The sequence below is a fragment of the Protopterus annectens genome, chromosome 1.part1, assembly GCF_019279795.1.
Source record: "Protopterus annectens isolate FY-2018-M chromosome 1.part1, PAN1.0, whole genome shotgun sequence".
Lineage (NCBI taxonomy): Eukaryota > Metazoa > Chordata > Ceratodontiformes > Protopteridae > Protopterus > Protopterus annectens.
This window is the reverse complement of record NC_056726.1, coordinates 353,075,307-353,096,253: the sequence shown is the minus strand read 5'-3', so window position 1 is coordinate 353,096,253 and position 20,947 is coordinate 353,075,307. Positions and strand designations below refer to the sequence as shown.

Sequence of the window (20,947 nt, the reverse complement as noted above, 5' to 3'; positions counted from 1 at the left end):
TGGCACAAGCTAAAAATTCCCTCTCATTTACTAATACACAATTTCTTAAGCACATTTTCTTGCCTCCTTTAATACCTGCTGCATGTCCACAAAAATAGGTGCATACCAGGTATTAAAACTCCATCATCCAGGGTGTTGGTTATACTTGTTTCAGGCTGGAGTGTATACAGCAACCCTAGTCTTGTGCGAGTAGGTCCAATCTGTGAGGAAGCTAGAGGTAACTGTTCTTAGACATTTCCAAAAGGAAGACAAACCACTGCTGCCTGGACCAGAAGGGAGTCACCACAATAACCTTTGGACAGTCCTTAATCTTCAGAATAACCCTGGACCATCAGTACAAAGTATGGAAAGGCATACATGAATATTCCTGACCAAGGAAAAGAGAATGCATCTGTTTTTCCAGGCATGCTTGCAAGGACCCCTTGCTAATATGAAGTTCATCCAGTATGTTCAAGAACGTAAGGTGGTTTTCTGGGAGCAGAGCAGGGTTCCAAGTAGCATGGAATCCTGTGAAGGCTGGCCTTATTTAGCATGATTTGGATCTCAACCAGTTTAGGTTTTCAATCTCTAGGGATATGCCTAGAAGTGATGTGGATACTTCACGGTTATTATCAGGCCAAAAGGAACAGTATGGCCAAAATCCTGTTATGGAGGGAGTGCTTTCTGCTTTTAAACCAAGTTCCTGTAATAACACGCGTGTCCCAAATGCAGCAGGGCCTCAAGATCGGACACGCGAGGAGTCCTTCAGACACATGATATTGACAGCATTCACCTTGATCTGGTCTGGTGATTGACTTGTTTTTGTTAGGTTGTGAGATTCATTAGCTGGTTTGTCTATGAAAGGCACTTCTGGAAACAGCCAAAGAATTTAGTTATTTGCTTACCAGTAGGAGTCACGTCAGATCTGATGCTCCTTTTATTAATTTAGATGTACTTTTTTTTTTTTTTTTTTTTTTTACTGTTAAAAGACCTCAAAATTTATTGTGTTTTAAAATTTTGCAGTCTAGTTTATTTCCAACTAGCAGCACTGTATATTTGAGGCTTGTTGCTATTTTAATGGATTAATTTCATGTCTTTGGATTCACAAATGAAAGCGTGGGCTGTTTCTGGAGATAAACAAGCAAAAATGAAAATATCAGACTTTGAGATACTCTGTTGCACGAACAGCCAAAAATGCATTGATAATGCTACACACAGCAAGCCACCACAAACACTTGCAAAACGCCATATTATAGGAAATCCTGCTATAAAGAGCTAGGGCCCCTCGGTTAATCTCATGGTGGAAGAAAAGTTCAAATGGCAAAGTACAGAACTTTAACATTTAGATATGAACAATCTTTAACCGTTCCTTGCCTGTGTGTTAAGATTTGCACTCTCAAGGATAGTACTATAATGGACTCTGGGTAAGCAAGCAACAATCTGTAAACAAAAGCAGTTCAAATTACAACTGGTTCTACTCAACCCAGCCTTATACAGGCCCAGAATACCACAAGTAAAAGCCCCTGATCCTCCCATAATTTTGTGAAAGGGGATGAATGACTTTTGAAAGAAAATTGATTTATCGCTCAGCTGAAGACCTCATATATGACAGAGTACTAATTAAAGACGTACGTTTGCCAGCTTCATGTTAAAAATGCCTACCAGATACTATATCCTGCACCTATATGCCTGTTACTCTGCTCTCTGTAGGCCCTCCAGTAACAGCCTGCCCTCCACATGACCATTTCTTCTGTAGGATGTCAAACAGAAGAACTAAGGAGGAGAACTTGTACATAATATATGTCTTCTCTTCATTTTTCTGCTAAATCCATACCAGAGTGCGTTAAACACGAGTCTTGCTGAAAAGTCTTCAACAAATTATTGTAAATATTAGACAAAATAACGCACACGTTTTTAATCAAATATCTTATGAAATTACCTATTCTAAAATCAAATGCTGTTAACAATAAACTGCAATAAGCACAGTGTGACTTGTTTGCATTTGTCATCTGCATGACTCACCTTGCCTTTTTCATGGCTAACAGCCAGATGCTGGCGGCGTCCATGTGGTGATGACAGAACACACATGGCAACTCTCCGAAGTACATGAGCACTGATAAGCTGCCTGATTGTTTGTCCTTGATCTCCACTGTAATTCATTCGGACATTTTCAAAAGCACCTTCCTGGGAGCCTAAAGTTGGAACCTGTACAATAAATGTTAATTATTAGATGTCTATCAAACAGCAATTTAAACATTTGCAGTCTCCCACCAAACAGCAATTTAAACATTTGCAGTCTCCCACCTCCTACTCAAACAGACTCCAAACACATCATTTTATATTGCATAAAAGTGGGGAAAAGCATTATACTGTAAAACATTGCTTCATTAAGACTTCTTAATGTTGCACCTACCTTAAAGTACAGCTGTGTACACTTACCATAAATGTAGATGTCAGAGTGTATTCACTGTTGCATGTCATCACATTTGGGTTATCCTGCCAGGGTAGCCCTCGGCCGGCACAAATACCAGAGGCTTAGTATTTCTGCATCAGTTGCTGTCGCTTCAGCACTGACATCAGGTCAACATTAGTATAAATTAGGGCAGCCGATGCCATTACATCAGTTTTTCTTGCCCTAACCTATCAAGAGCCCCAACTAGGAGCTAGGTTCTGGGGGAAGAACCCCACCAGCAGAAAGTAAATACCAACTTGTCCCTTGTAAGGAAAGAGAAGAAAGGGGGATGGAGGGAGGGAAACCAGCACTGCAATGGTGAATACACTCGAACATCTACATTTATATAAGTGTACACAACTGCACTATGTTCTTCGTGTTTCACTGTTGCAATCGTCACATTTGCATGGATTCCCAAAGCTGAGGAAATGGGTGGAGGCAGTCAAGGAAACTAGGGACTGGCTAGGATGCCCTGCAAGACTGCAGAAGCAAACCCAGCCCTACATTTGAAGGAGAGAGGCAGGTGGTAATGTTTGGTAAAAGTGTGAACAGATGTTCAAGGTGGCAGCCTCCAGGATGTCCCTGATGGGGACTACTCTGAGGAAAGCTGCAGAGGTGGAGGCTGCCTGGTGGAGTGAGCCCTGACCCCCTTGGGGGGAGGCTTTCCATGTTGTTTATAGCAGAAATGGATGCAGTGTGCTATCCATCTGGAAATGGTTTGTTTCAAGATTGCTTTGCCTTCTGCCCCCGCAGCAAAGCTAACCAGCAATTGATCAGACTTTCTGAAGGATTTAGTCCTGTCTAAATAGAATCTGGGCTGTCTGTGCACATCTAGACTGTGCAGGATCCTTTCCCTCTAATTCTGGGGATTAAGAAAAAAAGGTGGGCAAATGAATGGAATGGTTATGAGCCACAATGGACACCACCTTGGGCATGAAGGATGGGTTAAGTTCTGAGGGATACCCTGTCAGCATGGAAGATGATGAAGGGTTCCACAGCCATGAACACTTGGAGCTTGGAGACCCTTCTGATGACCAGAATGAAAGCTGTCTTCCAGGAGAACAATTTTAGTTCTGCAGAAGAAGCTGGATCAAAAGGGGCCAGGGTGAGCTTTTCCAACAGAAAGTTAAGTTCCCAAGCTGGGGATGGTGCTCTTCTGGGTGGCCTCAAGTTGCTAAGCCCTCTTAGGAACTGTTTGATCAAAGGGTGTGAGAAAAGGGGTTGCTCAGTGGGGAAATGAGCAGAGATAGCAGACGCATGAATTTTTAGAGAGGAGAAAAAGAGGCCAGTGTGCAGTAGGTCAGCTAAGTAATCCAGGATGAAAAGGAGGGAGGGCTGTGCCATATTGGCTCCCTTAGCCTGGACCCAGGTGCAGAACCTTTTCCATTTACCAGCATAAGACTTTCTAGTGCTAGGGCATCTGGCCTCAAGTATAACATATCTGAACCTGGGTGGCTGGTCCTGTAAGAAATCCTTAACGGTCTGCATAGACTCTGCTTTTTCTTCCATCTTTTTTAAGACCTTTTGCCTTAGTGACACATAAGTTGTCTTTGTGCAAGGGGACATCCAACAATTTAGATTCGACATGGTCTGGCAGGGGCTTGTTCCTTAAGCCATGCATGCTTTCTAATGACAGATCCAGTGACTGCTGCCCTGCAAGAAGCGTCTAGGCATCAAAACCATGGTTTAAGGTGTATTTAGTTACCACAGGAGCACACAAGAGCAGCGGCGGTTAATTAAGGTTAAACTATTCGGGCTACGTAAAGTCCACTCTTCAAACTTTCCCTTAAGACAGCCTTCCTTGAACTGTACTGCTCATCAAACCAGCGTATTCTATATCTAAAAAGTTCAGCTCTACTTGATTCTTAAGTAGACTATTCTCTATCTGTAAAGCCTAGCACTTGCTCCTAAAGTATTTTTTTACTTTGATATAGCACTTTTATTATACATAGTACCCCACCAGCCTAAAACCCCTTATCGATCACCCACATTCCCCGGAGTCTTTTCAAAGTTCTTGTCTATTCCTTCTAGCATGTCGAGGGATCAGTTGCTAGTGTCTTCTCCTGCTCAGCTGGTGAATCTGGGAATATTGAGGCAATGTTACAATTGTCTCATGTACACAGACAACCCTCTCCTTCTCCCACAAAACACAAATACATGCGAGAGATGCAACTATATAGCCAAACTGGAGGCTGAGCTCTCTCAACATAGGACTGGCAAGACCAGACAGGAGGAGAAGGTAACCACACACACCACAAACCCAGTCTCACATAGTATTATCACAACTTCAAATCATACACATAAATACACAAAGACATACTCGGAGGCTCTGATCAAAAATCTACCAAAACAGCAGAGGCCACCAAAGCAGACACCCAAACAACTGCCACCTCAGGCCACAACACATGCAACACATAGACCACATAGTCAGTGTGCCAAACAGTCACAGCCCTTAAGGCCAAACACAATGCCAGACACACTAGTCATTGGTGACTCCATAGTGAGACACACTGACGTCCCGCTCACAAGATTGAGTAAGGAGAAGGTCACAGTAAGCTGCCTGTCGGGCGCTAGAATCCGCCACATAATGCAAGCACTCAAGTCTCTCAACAGCAGGTACAAGTACGACTCTGTCATTGTCCACGCTGGTGTGAACGACCTGAGACATACCTCCTTGGACTACATGAAAAGAGACATAGAGGAGCTCTCTGATTATATAGCCCAGGCAGGTATGACCCTGACCTTGAGCAGTATCCTACCGTCACCAAGAATGATGCCACAATACAGAGACAAGATGATCAGCTTTAATAATTGGCTTAAACTCTGGTGTCATTCAAAGGGGATCCAATGTCTGTCTGCCTGGGATGACATGCTGGACAAGCCACGCTGCTTCGCAAGGGACGGCTTGCACCTGTCACCCCTGGGCTTCCGGATATTGGCAAAGGCTCTTTCCACCCCATAGTGTCTTTTTTAGGCAAGGCTCAAATTCTAAACCTACCACCCTAGAACACAAAAAAGGAAAAAACTAAGGGTAATGCTGCTCAATGCCAGAAGTCTCAACCTCAAGATGCACGCACTCGAGGCCCTTCTCAGTATGGAGAACATCGATGTCTGTGCTGTGACTGAAACCTGGTTCAAGGCTCCCGAGAGCACCCCGGCACCATCAGGTTTTACCTCATATCATGCGTTCCGGCCACAAAATCCGGACAACACCAAAAAAGGAGGGGGCGTGTCTATAGCATTACTCTTAGTTTCTTATCCCTTGTGATACCTATGGAGGTGGATTTGTCTTTTGAGCCTTGCCTAAAAAAGGCACTATGGGGGTGGCAAGAGCCTTTGCAAATATCCGAAAGCCCAGGGGGACAGGTGCAAGCCGTCCCTAGCGAAGCATCGTGGCTTGTCGAGCATGTCATCCCAGGCTGACAGGCATTGGATCCCCTTTGAATGACACCAATACTTAAGCCAATTGTTGAAATTGATCATCTTGTCTTCATATCGTGGCATCATTCTTGGTGAGGGTAAGATGCTACTCAAGGTCAGGGTCATACCGGCCTGGGCTACATGCTCAGAGAGCTCCTCTATGTCTCTTTTCATGTAGTCCAGGGAGGTACGTCTCAGGTCATTCACACCAGCATGGACAATGACCGAGTCATATTTGTACTTGCGTTGGAGTGACCTGAGTGCTTGTGTTACGTGGCGGATCCTAGCGCCTGACAGGCAGCTCACCGTGACCTTCTCCTTGTTCAGCCTGGTGAGCAGGACGTCAATGTGCCTGACGACAGTCACCTATTAGAAGTATATCGGGTGTGTTATTTAGCCTTAAGGGCTGTGACTGTTTGGCACACTGGCTTTGTGAGCTATGTGTTGCACGTGTTTTGTTTGGGGGTAGCAGTTGCTTGGGTGTCTGCTTTGGAGGTCTCTGCTGCTTAGGCAGATTTTTATTTAGAGCCTCCGAGTATGTTTTTGTGTGTTTGGTTTGCTGTCGTGGTAGGTCTATGTGAGACTGGAATTGTAGTGAGTGTGGTTTCCTTCTCCTCCTGACTGGTTACGCCAGTACTGAGTTGAGAGAACTTAGCCTCCAGTTTGGCTATATGGTTGTATCTCTCACATGTGTTGGAATTTGTTGGGAGGAGGAGAGGGTTGTCTGTGTACATGAGGCAGTTGTAACATTGCCTCAAGATTACCAGATTCACCAGCAGGACCGGAGAGGAGATTGACAACTGACCTTTGGACACGCTAGAATAGTATTGGGAATTCCTTTATAATTGAAAAAAGGGCCAATGGGGAAAGTACAGTTTTGTACCTACCATAAATGTAGATGTTTGAGTGCCAATACAGGTGCAGTTTTAACAGATGGGTTCTCCTGCCATCAGGCGGGTCCTCGGTCGGCCCAACTCCAAAGTCTAGGTCCGACGTCGGTTGTCGTCGCTTCTTCCCTGACGTCAGTGCGACAGGGGTATAAAAGAACCAGCAGACGCCATTTTCTTCAGTTTTTCTTGCCCCAGATGTCAGGTGCCCCCAGAAGGAAGGCAAAACATAAATTTATGTAATAAAGCAAATGCAATATATTCAAAAAACAGCAGTTGCAAGCAAATACACCATAAAAGAATACCCCAATGAGGTTGTATGAGGAGGTGTTAGCCATAAGGCCTGTCCCAAGAGGGGAAGGAGGGAGGGAAACCTGGACTGCAGCTGTATTAGCACTCGAACATCTACATTTATGGTAGGTACAAAACTGTACTATGTTCATCGTGCATACCGCTGCAGTCATAACAGATGGGTAGAATCCCAAAGCTAATAAAGGGGTGGTAGGCACTAAGTGGAACTAGGTGGAGCCAGGATGCCCTGCAAGACTGCAGTGGCAAAGCCCGCTCTAGTTTTAGAGTATAATGGTAGGTGATAGTGCTTGGAGAAAGTATGTACAGAACTCCAAGTGGCTGCTTCCAAAATATCTTTGGTAGGAACCCCCCTGAGTAAAGCTGCAGAGGTAGCTGTGGCCCTTGTGGAGTGAGATCTGATGCCTGTAGGTACAGTTTTACCATGAAAAGTGTAACAAAAGCATATGCAGTGGGCTATCCATTTTGAGATAGTCAGTTTGGAAATAGGCTTCCCTTGAGCACCTGTAGCATAGGACACAGAGTTGCTCTGATTTTCTGAAAGGCTTTGTTCTGTCCAAATAATAACGGAGCTGTCTGTGAATGTCCAAGGAATGTAGTAGCCTCTCCCCTTTGTTTTGTGGATTAGGGTAAAAGGTAGGTAAGTGGATAGCCTGATTCAAGGCTACCCTGGATACTACCTTTGGCATAAATTAAGGATCGGTTCGCAAGGAAACTCTGTCCTGATGGAAAATGATGAAAGGCTGCACAGCCATGAGGGCTTGTAGTTCCGAAACCCTGCGTGCTGAGGTGATAGCTAGAAGGAAGGCGGTTTTCCATGACAAATATTGCAGATCTGTTGAGGCAGCTGGCTCAAAAGGAGGCAGGGTTAGTTTTTCTAGAATTAAATTGAGGTCCCAAGCAGGTACTGGTTGCTTCCTTGGGGGTTTTATATTCTTAGCCCCTCTGAGGAACTGTCTTAAGAGAGGGTGAGAGAATAAAGGCGGATGAGTGTTGTACTCTGCAGAAATGGCTGAGGCATGGATTTTGATGGAGGAGAATGAAAGTCCACTGCTTAGCAGCTCGGCTAGGTACTATAGTACTGGAGGTAAATTCAGTATTCCAGGATTCTGACCCTTTTTCTGATTCCAGACACAAAACCGTTTCCATTTTGCGGAGTAGGCTTTTCTAGTAGAAGGCCTTCTGGCCTCCAAAATGACATCCTGCACCTCCTTGGAGAGTAGGGTCTGCTGTGAATTTAAGGAATCCTCCATGCGGCTAGACTGAGTGTTTTCAGCTGACTGTGAAGAGTTTTGAAGTTGTGCTGAGTCAGTAGAAGAGGCATTAGAGGTAGGATCCATGGTGGGGAATGCATCAGGCTCCTCAGGAGTGGGCACCAGTGTTGTTTTGGCCAGTCTGGAGCAATGAGAATTATCTTTGGTCTGTCTGCTCTGGCTTTTAATAGAACCTTGGCCAGCAGTGGAAGAGGTGGAAAGGCATAAACCATCATTGTTGTCCAACAGAGAGAGTACGTCCACTTTCCAGGCCTGTGGATGAAAGGTCCTTGAGCAGAATTTTGTCAACTGGTAATTTCTGTGAGTGGCAAAGAGATCTATGTCTGGCCTTCCCCATGCTTGAATTATCATTGTAAAAACTTGAGGATGCAACTTCCATTCATGTGGATCTGTCATATTTCTGCTCAGGTTGTCTGCCAGTGTATTTTCCTTCCCTGGCAGGAATTGTGCTTGAAGTTGGATTTGCAATTCCAGAGCCGTGTTCCAAAGGGATATGGCTAGTCTGCACAGGGGAAATGAATGAGTTCCTCCCTGTTTATGTACCACATCACTGTGGTGTTGTCTGTTCTCATCAATAGCTGTCCTGGATGCAGTAGGTCTTTGAAAACCATAATAGCATTTATTACTGCTAGCATTTCCTTTTGATTGATGTGAAGGTGCTTTTCTTTTTGTGACCATTTGCCCTGAATGCACCGATCTGTCATGTGCGCCCCCCAGGCGTAGTCCAAGGCATCTGTTGTGATGACTTGATTTGCTTGAGGCTTGCAGAATGGGAGACCTATGTTTCTTTGGCATGCTTGAGCCCACCACAGAAATTCCTTTTGAAGACATGGAATCAGTGGTATGATTGCTTCCAAACTGTGGCTGTGTGGAGACCATAAGTTTTTTAGGTACCATTGAAGTTTCCTCATATGCAGCTTTGCACATGGGATTAGCAGGATGCAAGATGCCATGAATCCCAGAGCCTGCAGGATTTTCCTTGCAGTCAGCCTGGTGAAGGTTGCCAGTTTTCTGAAGTATTGAGTTAATTGCCCTTGTTTCTCTGGCGTGAGGTTGGCCATCTGGGTGTTTGTATCCAAGCTGGCACCCAGGAAAATTATTGAGAGGGTATTAGTCTTGACTTCTTTTTGTTGACTGTGTATCCCAGAGATTTCAACAACATTATTACAAACACCAGGTGTTTCAGAAGAGTGTATTTGCTGTCCGCTTGGATCAGGCAGTCGTCCAGATATGGGTATATTCGTATCCCTTGAAGTCTGCAGAAGGCAATTACTGATGCCAGGCATTTCGTGAACACTCTGGGCGCAGTAGATAAGCCAAAGGGCAATGCAGAGAATTGATAATGGGATGAACCTGCAAGAAATCTGAGGTATCTTCTGCAATCTTGTCTGATTGGGACATGCAGGTATGCCTCCTTGAGGTCCAATGTCACCAGCCAAGACTCCTTGCCCAGCATGGGAAGAAGCTGCTGTAATGTGAGCATCTTGAACTTTGGTACGAGTACATATCTGTTTAGGATGGATAAGTCCAAAATAGGTCTCCAATCTTTGCCCTTCCTTGGTACCAGGAAAAGTCTGGAATAAAAACCTTGACCCTGTTCTTGTGCAGGTACCTCTTGAATAGCTTTCATATCCATGAGATCTGAAATTTGTTTTTGTGCCTCTGCCCTTTGATTGTGTGGCAGGTTTGGCATGCCTCTCACTTTTGGAAGGGTGTGAAAGTGGAATCTGTAGCCTCTGTCTTTAATGTCCAGGATCCATTTGTCTTTTGTGACAATATGCCAATTTTTCGAAAATAATGCCAGTTTTCCGCCTAAAGCTGCTGCCATTTAAGCTTTGCTTGGCATGCAAAGGGGAAAGTCATTGGGTCTGCTTTCTGAATGGCTGTGAACTATCATCACCCCCTCTTGGTGTAGGTGTTTGTCATTGTCTGCCGCTAAATGATCCTTGAGATTTGTCCTCTACCTCTTGGGCGCCTGTATCTACCTCTTTGAGGTCTGTCCGTGGCTGGAAAGGACCAATTTTTTGATGGCCAATTTCTACTGAAACGTGGCGGTTGTACCTGTAGGAAATCTTTCACTGTTTGCATTGATTTTGCCTTTTCCTCCATTTTCTTTAATACCTCCTCAACTTCAACACCAAACAATACATCTTTTTGAAGAGGTGCATCTAGTAATTTAGCTTTGACATGATCTGGTAAGGTTTGCTCTTTGAGCCAAGCATGTCTACGTACGACTGATCCTGTAACAGCAGCTCTACAAGAGGCTTCTAAAGCATCAAAACCACATTGCAAGGTATGTTTACCCACTTGCTCTGCACTATGCAACAAAAATCCTGCAACTCCTTCAAGTCTGGTTGTTCAGGTTGTGACATTTTGCTTTTCAACTGAGATAACAAAAACCGTTGATACTTTAACATATGGAACTGACACAGTTTAATGCCCTCATGGTTAAAGTGGCCGAGATGTATACCTTTTTCCACCACCTTTCTAAAGCTCTGGAATCTCTCTCTGAAGGTAATGGATTTTTGGCAGTGGAGGCCTTAATTCCCTTGGGACCCTGTGAAATAGTTTCTGGGTCAGCCTCATGGCTTTTGTATAGGAATTGGTGTGAATCAGGAACCCGGTAATACCAGTCAAGCTTGACTGGAGCTGGAGGTAAAGAATCTGGGTTAAGGCTGGCCTCTGAATACACCATCTAGTATGTCTAAGACAGGAGGTATAGCCAGAGGCCTGTGCTGAGGGAGCAAGAGGAAATCCCGGAGCCTTTTCTTGGAGTCTGAGTACTCTTGGCCTTCCCAGTGGAAGTGTTCCCTCCAGGTATGCAAGGTTTTCCCAAAAGAGTAATCCTCGGGGGGAGACAGAGGGAATGGACTCCTCTGCATCAGAATCTTCGAAAGGGGTGTAAGAATGTTCCTGGTCCTCAGAATGTTCTGAAGTAATGGAGGCCTGGTCCGAGGAAGGGTATTCTTCCTCCACTCTGGGCCTTTTGTCCGAGGGGGGTTGAGAACCCCTGATAAGAGTAATCAAATCCTCAGCTATTTTCAGCATCTGCTTTTTAGGCATGGGGCCTTGAGAGGGGCCCTGTGGAGCTTGTCTTTTAGAATACATGGCTGCTTTAGATTTAGTGTAAGCCTTACTGGAAAAAGAAGAAGGCGGCCTGAAGACACCTTGAGAGGTGACAGGCCTGTCTGAACTCTGAGTTTCCCCGCCAAGAGTGACTTCGGTATCTGTAATCGGGGTGTGGGCCGAAGAGCCTGCGACCTCGGGTACAGAAGACGCCGCTAATGAAGTGTCATCGGTAGTCAGGGGCTGCGTAGGCGCCTCTCTGAGAACTGGAGCACATGCTTTAGCGTGGTGTCGGTAGAAGTCACGGACCTCGTATGTCAGTCCTTATCTTTATGTCGTTTACTCAAAATTGGAGTCGGAGTATCCAACGACATGTTGTAATTAAACTTTTTGCCAAAATAGTGTTGGGCGAACTCCGCCCGACGCTTAATAGTGCGTCTGTTGAATGTAGCACAAAAACGACAGGCCGAGACGTCGTGGTCTGGGCCTAAGCAAGGTATACAGAGGGAATGGAAATCCTTATGCGGTATTTGCTTCCCACATGAAATGCAATTATTAACTTTGTCTGACATCGGTCTGAGGCAAGAAAAGTTTCCCCAACGGGGTACTTAGCTTTCAAGAAGCCTTTGGTTGAAAAATATTCGTAATCTCAGGAGCTGGCCGACCGGCACTTGCAAACTGCTTCTGTTTCGGGCACCGTGCGGCAAGAAAGACTGAAGAAAATGGTGTCGGCTGGTTCTTTTATACCCCCGTCGCACTGACGTCAGGGAAGAAGTGACGACAACCGACACCGGACCTAGACTTTGGAATTCGGCCGACCGAGGACCCACCTGACGGCAGGAGAACCCATCTGTTATGACTGCAGCTGTATGCACGATGAAAATCAAGGTACTCAAGGGGAGTTTGCGAGGGTGTAGTGCTTTTAATTTTTTAGTGCCGACTTATATAATTGCTTTAGTGAGCAAGTGCCAGGCTTTAGAGTAGGAATAGGGTGTTTATTATGAGAACTACATCAGTTCTAAGGGAAAAAGTGAAGAGCAGACTTTGTGGAGCCGAGAATGGTTTAAACCCAATTAAGCAGAGCTGCCTGATGCTGCGCTATGCGCAAAATCGCACCAAAGTGGGTTTTATACAGGGAGACTTGAAAGAGCTAGAAATTGGCCCAAAACGGCCAATAGACTACCAGATTCTTGTGCTGGGAATACTCCTCCAGGGATAGATAGGCTGCTCTAAGCTCCCCACTGCCACTGGTGAACAAAGAAGCCTCCCTTTATCCAAGAAAGGGAAAGGGCAACACAGGAACTTTCCAGAAGTCCAGAACACAGCAAAGCCTGTATTTGGACTACGCTAAGTCAGGAAAGACGGGAAACAAGGATAATTTTTTTGTTTTTTTTTTCTTTTTTGCAACAAACAGCAGGAAAATGCAATAAATATGTAACACAGGCTAGCGCACTTCAGTGTGTAGCCTCAAAAGGTAAATGCAACAAACAGGACAAACTTTAAAAGTGCAGGTGCAAAAACAACTTTAAACAGTTTAAAACAGTTCAAGAAGCAGCAATACTTGCAGTTTAGCTAGATCGGACAGTCGCCCAGGTGGTAGTAGTAGGGAAAAAAACACTTTTATCAGGTTAGCAGTTGCTCTTTTAGCCTCTCTGCTGCTAGCACCAGTCTGCAGGACCACGAGGAGCTTGGCTGACTAGTAACAAGCGCAAAAACCGTGCCAAAGTGGGTTTTATACAGGGGGACTTGGAAGAGCAAGAAATTGGCCCAAAATGGCCAATAGACTACCAGATTCTTGTGCTGGGAACACTACTCCAGGGATAGATAAGCTGCTCTAAGCTCCCCACTGCCACTGGTGAACAAAGAAGCCTCCCCTTTATCCAAGAAAGGAAATGGGCAACACAGGAACTTTCCAAAAGTCCAGAATACAGCAAAGCCTGTATTTGGACTACTCTAGGTCAGGAAAGACAGGAAAGAAGGATCATTTTTTTGTTTTTTTTCTTTTTTTTTTTTAACTCTATAGATTCAGGAAAAGCAGGAAAGGAAGACATTTTTTATTTGAGGAGTTCCAGTGTATGTTGCTGAAATTTTAGCATACAGAACTGACAATTTAGTGCCCTGATAGCAAAAGTAGCTGAGCTGTATACTTTTTTTTATCCCAGCTGTCTAGTGCTAGGGAATCCCTATTTGAGGGGGTGGGATTCTTAGCAGAGGTTGCTTTAATTATTTAGGCCCTTGAGAAATTACCTCAGGGTCAGCAGTAGGATTTTTAAAAAGGAATTTGTGCGAGTCAGGGACTATATAGTACCTGTCTGGTTTTCTGGGTGCAGGAGGGAGGGTGGGTGTAAGGAGTCCAGCTGGATTCCAGGAAAACATTGACAACATCCAGGACTGGGGGGATGGCCATGGGTCTGTGCTGTGGAAGATCTAAGAATTCCCTGAGTCTCTTAGACTGAGGGTAGTACTGACTCTCCCAATGGAAATGCTCCCTTAAAGTATGAAGGGTTTCACCAAAGGAAACATATTCTGGGGGACAGGCTAAAGGGATGGAATACTCTGCATCAGAATGCTCATAAGTAGAGAGGGCTTGCATGTCTTCATATTCAGATGCATCAGAGTCATCTGACTCTTGTTCAAACAAAACTAAAGGGGGACAGATTTATTTTCCGTTTGGAGGGTAGCTTGGCTTCCCCTGATCAGCATGATAAGATCTTCCATCATTTTAAGCATTTGAGACTGAGGCAAGGAAGCAGGTGCCTGAGATTGGGTAGTCAGTTTCTTGGATGTGGTTCATACCCTGAGCCTAAGAAACTCTGTCTTTTCAAAAGAATGGTAGTCGCAAAAGAAGACATCGGTTTGTGTCGATAAACGCTAGTGCGAAGGACTTCCTTGGAAGCTAGTACCTGCTCAGTGGCTCCAGACCCATTCAAGGTAGAGACGATCACAGGATCCTTAGTAGAAAAGTTTTGCGGCATTCCGGACTCCGAAAGGGTCTCAGTAGTGGCTTGCGAATCCACAAAAGTGGGCATCAGGGGCTGCGAAAGCACCTCAGTGAGGACTGGAGAACTGATAACTAAGCTTAAAGGAAGCGTCTTTGGTAGGTTTGGACCTGGGTGGTCTATTTCTGTCTTTATCTTTACATTTTTCGGAAGATCTGCTGTCGGATGGCTTACCGAAGCCTTATCAGAATTCGAAGACTAAGCAAAAATATCTAGCTACAATAAGGGCCTGACGGATAGGTCTGACGTTTAACAAAGCAAATAAGTGACAACGGGACGTCGTGGTCTGGGTCTAAACTAGTGACGCAGTAAGAAAAAGTCTCGATGTGGTATTTGCTTTCCACAGGTGAGACAATTAACTTTTACTGACATTGGTTAGTGCAAGAAAAAAGGATCCCCAATGGGGTACTTAGCTTTAGAAGACTTCAACTTCAGTTCGGTAGATGAAACTCAGGTAGAGGCCGACCGGCACTCGCACGAACTGCTTCTGCTTCGGGCTCCATGGCAAGAAAGAATGATGTAATGGAGTCGGCTGCCATACTTTATACCACTGACGACCTGATGTCAGTCCTGAAGCGACAGCAACTGACGCAGAAATACTATGCCTCTGGTATTTGGGCCGGCCAAGTGCTATCCTGGCAGGGATAACCCAAATGTGATGACTGCAACAGTGAAACACAAAGAACATACACAGCTGCATGAATGATATCTCCATATCCCAAGATGCTCAAATAAGAATTTCAGGAAGTCAAACTCTGAGCCACTCCAAAGGGGGGGGGGGGTCATTGAAGAGCTGACCTGTTACTTTTGACCCACACCTGATGCTGTTTGCCAAATGGTGCATAACACTTAAACTTGGGAAGGTAAGTGGCTGACAAAAGGGTAAAAGCGAGACAATACTAGACCACACACATTATGGAAGTGAAAAGTCTCCCTTACAGATTAACACCTAAAACTAATTCAAACCAAACCTTGATCTCAGTATTGTTAATGTTATAAATATCAAGGCGATCATCCTTTACTTAGTTAACTTTGCAGAACAACAAAGGGAAGTGACACCATATATTTGTTTTGCAAAGAACCTCTCAAGCCTTTTGGGGCCCATAGAATTAATCAAAATTATAAATAAACAATGTGACTTAGAATAGCCTTGTACACTGAAATTAGAAAGAAGAATTTTCTTGCCATTAAAAAACAAACTGTTTCTTACAGTGCAGAAGTACTGTTACTTGGTCTATACTTACTTGCAACAAAGTCCCCAGACCCTGCCTGTGATCTACTGTACCAGGGATGACAATGTTGACAGCACTTGACTACAAGACTGACAGTTAATCTTTTTGTGATTTTATCTGGCTTAACAAGTGTTACAAGTGGTCCAGATACTTTTGTCAAGAATAACCACTCGGGGGTTAACTGCAGTACCAAGTTCTAATAATGCAAATTAATAACACTTTTTTTAAACATTAGATGACCTTACTGCCAAGTGGACAAACGAAATCTATAAGAAAAAATTAAACTTCTAATAAATGCAACTTGCAAAAATTGTAAACCCGCCTACAGTGCCTGAAAAGGGTGTCAGGTTCAGCCAAAAAATTCAGTTAACAAATAAGCCTGTTATCTTTAAACTTTGAGCACTAAATTTTATGGGTTACTGAGAAAGGTCTCGGATGATCAAAGGTAGCCAACATAAGAACAATGAAATGTACTCCCTGAAGTGGAAGTCACCAATGCATGTACCTTGATCCCCACCTCTCCTTAGAGATGGATTTGTTCAAGCACAAGCCCTCAAAAAATGAGGGTGAATTCACCATTTACCAAGCCCATGGAACCAAATGGTTCTCAGTATTACATTGAAGAGGTTCAGTACACCTTCTCTCAAAGTGTTTGTCCCTGTGGTAATGTTCCCACTTTATCTTGGTGCACATGGAAGATTCTCTTACTAGTCTCCATGTGAACATGTTGAATGAAGCAATTTCTTTAAAATAAGCCAACAACTTTTAAACTCCACTGATGCCGAGTACATGGGTTAAACCTGCAATGTCAAGCTCTTTCAGACATACACAATACAGAAAACATTAGTAAGAGTTAGGGCCAACAATCTGATGGCCACAAGTACAGCAACTATGTTGTACAAGCATGCATTCAATATTACTTCAAATGTGACTAAAGACACGATGACAGGGGAATTCTGCAAATGCAAAACTAAAGCTAGCTCAGTCAAGGGATGTGTGCTTATGTATCTAGAATATTCAATTATGTGCATTAGCATGGATATGAACACAACCTCAAATGCTTCATTTTACAGAAACAGAGCACCTAATTCTGAATGGAGAAAAATAACCAAATAAATAAGGTCCATGAATGCAGAATTGCCAATCCACCCTGCCTCAATAAACATCAAATTGAATGAATAAGTGTCTTAGAAGCAACACAGCAATTATTCACAGACAATGGAAAATGTAAAGATCAACAGATTCTGCACAAGTTAAATAAAAACAAATCAAATTAATTAAAAAAAATCATACCATCAGTTGGTCTGTCATCTCTACAGTCTTGTCCACAGTGTGCAATTCAGACAGTGCCTGCTGGGCTCGACTGCTACTGCCCATAGCAGAGGCCTGCTGAAAATTAACCTGAATGGCATCCATTAAGAAATTTAGCATTTCCAACAACAAAGGAGCAAAAGAGGATGAAGCCTAGAAGATGAATGGAAACAGACGAGAATAAATTAATACTCACAGCTCAATGAGTTAAGTACTTTCTACTCTGCTGCATAACAGCAATGTCAATTTCATAGATTGGTACTAGGCTATTGGTCCTAGGGCCTATACAAGCCTAGCCATAACAATTCCCTGGCTATTTCTTCCCACAGTATTTACTTCCCTGTTTCAGTTCTTCAGAGAATTTGTGGAGTACATTTAACAAGCTACTTAGAACAAAGTTGTTTACCAACACCATATCTGTACCATTTCAAACTGTTGTCACAATCACTGCATCACTTAAAGCTGTTAATATACATATTATGACTGGGTCATCCATCACAACTAGCTTATGTATTCAAGGCATATATTCCAAGAAATTCATCCCAAAAGCAAAGCTCAAGAGGTGAATCTTGGCCTCCATTGTCTCAAAAACACAATAAAGAGTTACGATTGGAAACCTGACCAGAATTCTAGAGGTATATTGAACTTTATTTGCTCCATGTACTACTAGTTACAGGGGCAAAAATTACTAAGTGTTTGGCCGGCTTTCAAAGCCATAAAGCACTTAGCAAGCGCTGCCATAAAGAGATTCCGTTATGTTATCAAGTCAGAGACACATTACAAGCACAGACAGAAGGCAGTTTTTTTTTAATTCTGCCATTGTTTGTTGGCCAGTACTGGCAGATTTAACTGAGTAGCATGATACCTGATCTTAACAAGTGAAGCAAGGGGTGCTTAACATTTGTTTAGACCAGGTCTCTCACTACAGAGATGCTTAACGTATTTCTCGTCCCCCCCAAACAGCAGAAAGTAACCATCGAGCTCCATGCACTACAATCAGGTTAAAACACATTGTTTGCATTAAGCACAAACAGCAAGAAACTTGCCACAAAATATTTGTGTACAAGGCAGTCACCGTAACTACATAACTGGTTTGTGCAGATTGTCTTGGAATTCAAAACTGACCATACTGGGTTCCTGACACACAAACTTTCAAACTTCTAAGTAGATTTAAGAAAAACTCACACCAAAATTTCTATTTGCTTCTGCTGCTTGAAATATACTCCCAGACTGGTCACTAGTTAGTAATGTGATGCAGGCTGCACAGTACTCCTCACCAGTTACAAAAGTTATAGCTTCCAAATCAAAAATATATTCTTAATTCATTACAGCCGAGTGCACCTTCAGGTGTTTTCGGCAGTTACCTCCTACTGCTCCTCTAGGCAACAAATATTGATTGTTCATATGTGCATTAATGATTCCAAAACCATGTTACATGCAAGGTGCCAGGATATTTTGTTTTGAAGCATATGTGATGGCAAATACAACAGTGTTGATATCTGACCTCTCTCAATGAGTATTTGCTAGAACTGTAAGGTGATTACTTCATTGTTTTAAAGGCTTAAGCCACGCTCACTGGGAGTTAAAGGTACACACTCAAAAGAGCTGTACCAGAGGGAATAAGTTAAATGACACAGAAATGCATATGGAACTAAACCACTGCTACCAGTTTCACTATGTGATTACAGAGATCTTCATTTAGTCCCCAACCATTCCAGAAGGACAAAGAATGATAAGTTCCACTCTCTGAATAATGCAAACCTGCAAAACAATATTACAGGCAAAAGGGCTCCATGGCACCCCCCACCACACCACCCAGTGCCCCATCCTGGTTTACCAACACCAAAAAAATACTGGAAAAGTGTCCCTGCTAGAGCGGCACCCTAGGAAGCCACTTAGTTAGCCTATGCCTAAGGCCGGCTATGAAATTATACTAAAGAATGGAAGACTTCCACTGTATGACAAGAATGACAGCCGCCAAATTCTCAAAAGCATTTTTAACATTCCCCACTCCACTCAACTTCATTTCATAAGATGGTGCACAGCAAATGCAATTAAACTCAGCAGGCTCAATGTGATCAGGTGTACTTTCACTGACCACAACAGGATTTGCACATTTAAACAGGCTCACTGGTGCAATATCATTCTTTACCCAAGAAATCTGGTTGTGGACATCTACCCTTCCTGCATTTATTTACGAGGTTCATAATGTCCCCATTTGGAGCTAAATTCCGCTCTACATCTCAGATGTTGATAAGACATTCCACTAAAATTAGAAAGAAAAGCCCTCCTCACACCTCTGAAAAAAGAAAAAAAAATTCTGACTAAGGAATCCAGAAAAATAGTGCCCTGTTGCCATACTGTCAATGGCATGGGACTTGTCACTGATGTCCCAGCCTGGGAAAATGCCTACTGATAAAGCCATCCCAAAGTTTTCAGGAGTATGCTTTGTAGCACAACTGGAAAAAAAAAAGAACTCCTCCAAGAGTTAAAATGGAAAAGGAAGATAAAGAATTCCTCCACAAACAAATGCACACAAAAAGCACAATGAAGCTTGAAGTTAGTAGAGTACAGAGACAAAAAGAGAGAGGTCTACATTTTACCTTAAAGGACAACAGGATTCTATTATTAAATGCTCAACTTCTCTGTTTTTTTTCTCCCTATTTATTATCCCTGCTATAAATAAACAGAGCATTTAAAAATTTTTAAATTGACTGCTTCTCTCCACTAGAATAATACCTTGCTGTACTGTGGTGCTTTCACTTTCAACCTTTTATCCAGCCCTTGCTGCAGTCTCCAATTCACTGATGTCATCATGGCACTGAATACAGTTAGTTTTCTGGACAGTTGCCTTCCCAAACTGACATCACCATGACTGTCCTAAAAACCCACCCATGTTGTGATGTCACAGCTCTCTGGTCCTTCCCCTACCCATATAGAAAGTAAAGGCTAGAACAAGAAAACAGTACATGAGTCAAGTCTCCTGCTGTGAGTTGTCAATCACAGCAGGTAACAGCTCAAATGACCCATAGCACTTGGACAGCTAGGGAAGATAGGTGTGAATGGGGTATGGGAGACGAGTCAAAGTAGTACAATTCAGGCTTCACAAAAAACGCAGTTTAACCATTCTAAAAAGAAGCAAGAGTAAAAAGCACTTAAGTTTGTTCTGTGGCATTTGCACTGTTTGTGTTTTAAGTAGTCATTGAACTGCATGAAATGTTACTTAAAACTGACTGAAAGACTGCTGTGAATGCATATAAAATCAATGCAGTGACAGGAGCTTTAGGAAGAAAAAAGTCTGTGTGATGCAACTTTTTACAGACGAGCACTGGATTTTAGGATACCTAGAGGCAGACTAAACAATCAGCATTACTTCAAGATGCTAGACCCCATGTGGTCAGACTCAGAAATTACGTATAATGGTTAAAAACCTGTAACTAGTCCCATAGTGGTGTTAAAATGTAGGAAACACCCAACCATGATGAAATAAACATGTTTGAGCCTGTGGGTGTGGTTCTCCTTTACCTCCTAGGCTCCCTAGCAAGAAAAGCATGCAAGAGATGTCCTTACAGTCCCCTTTCACACCTACGCAAAAAGAAACACAAGGTGGACGGCAGGCAGGAGACTGTACTGCAGCAATGATCCTGTAAGATGCTACTATTCTCATGAGTATAGCCATCCAGCTGTTCATCATCATAACTACTGTTGTACTGTCACTCAGTATATGTATGGGATGGGCACTAATGCAGTTTGCCACCTGGTGGCAGCCTGGCCATACACCCATGGAGGTGATCACACAATACCTAGCACAACTGTACTGGCAAAAATACCCTGCTTATAAACTGTATGTCTAATCTGTAGTGCTTGGAAACGTGTGGATAATGATCCAAGTAGCCATCTCAAAGGTGCTCTGAATGGACATGCTTTTAAAGAAAGCTGTTGTGATGACTGCTGACCTAGAGTGCAACCTTATTTGCTCTTCCAATATTTTTCCATGATGCTTAAATACATATCAATG

General features: G+C 43.4%; 1 protein-coding gene across 1 annotated transcript in view; it reads right to left on the bottom strand.

Moving 5' to 3' along the window:
- The window catches only part of UBR4 (ubiquitin protein ligase E3 component n-recognin 4), a 3,959,899-nt gene that overhangs the window by 2,471,517 nt on the left and 1,467,435 nt on the right, over window positions 1–20,947 (bottom strand). The window contains 2 exon segments of the mRNA XM_044087073.1: window positions 2,002–2,184; window positions 16,912–17,082. Coding sequence (XP_043943008.1) covers window positions 2,002–2,184; window positions 16,912–17,082 — 354 coding nt within the window.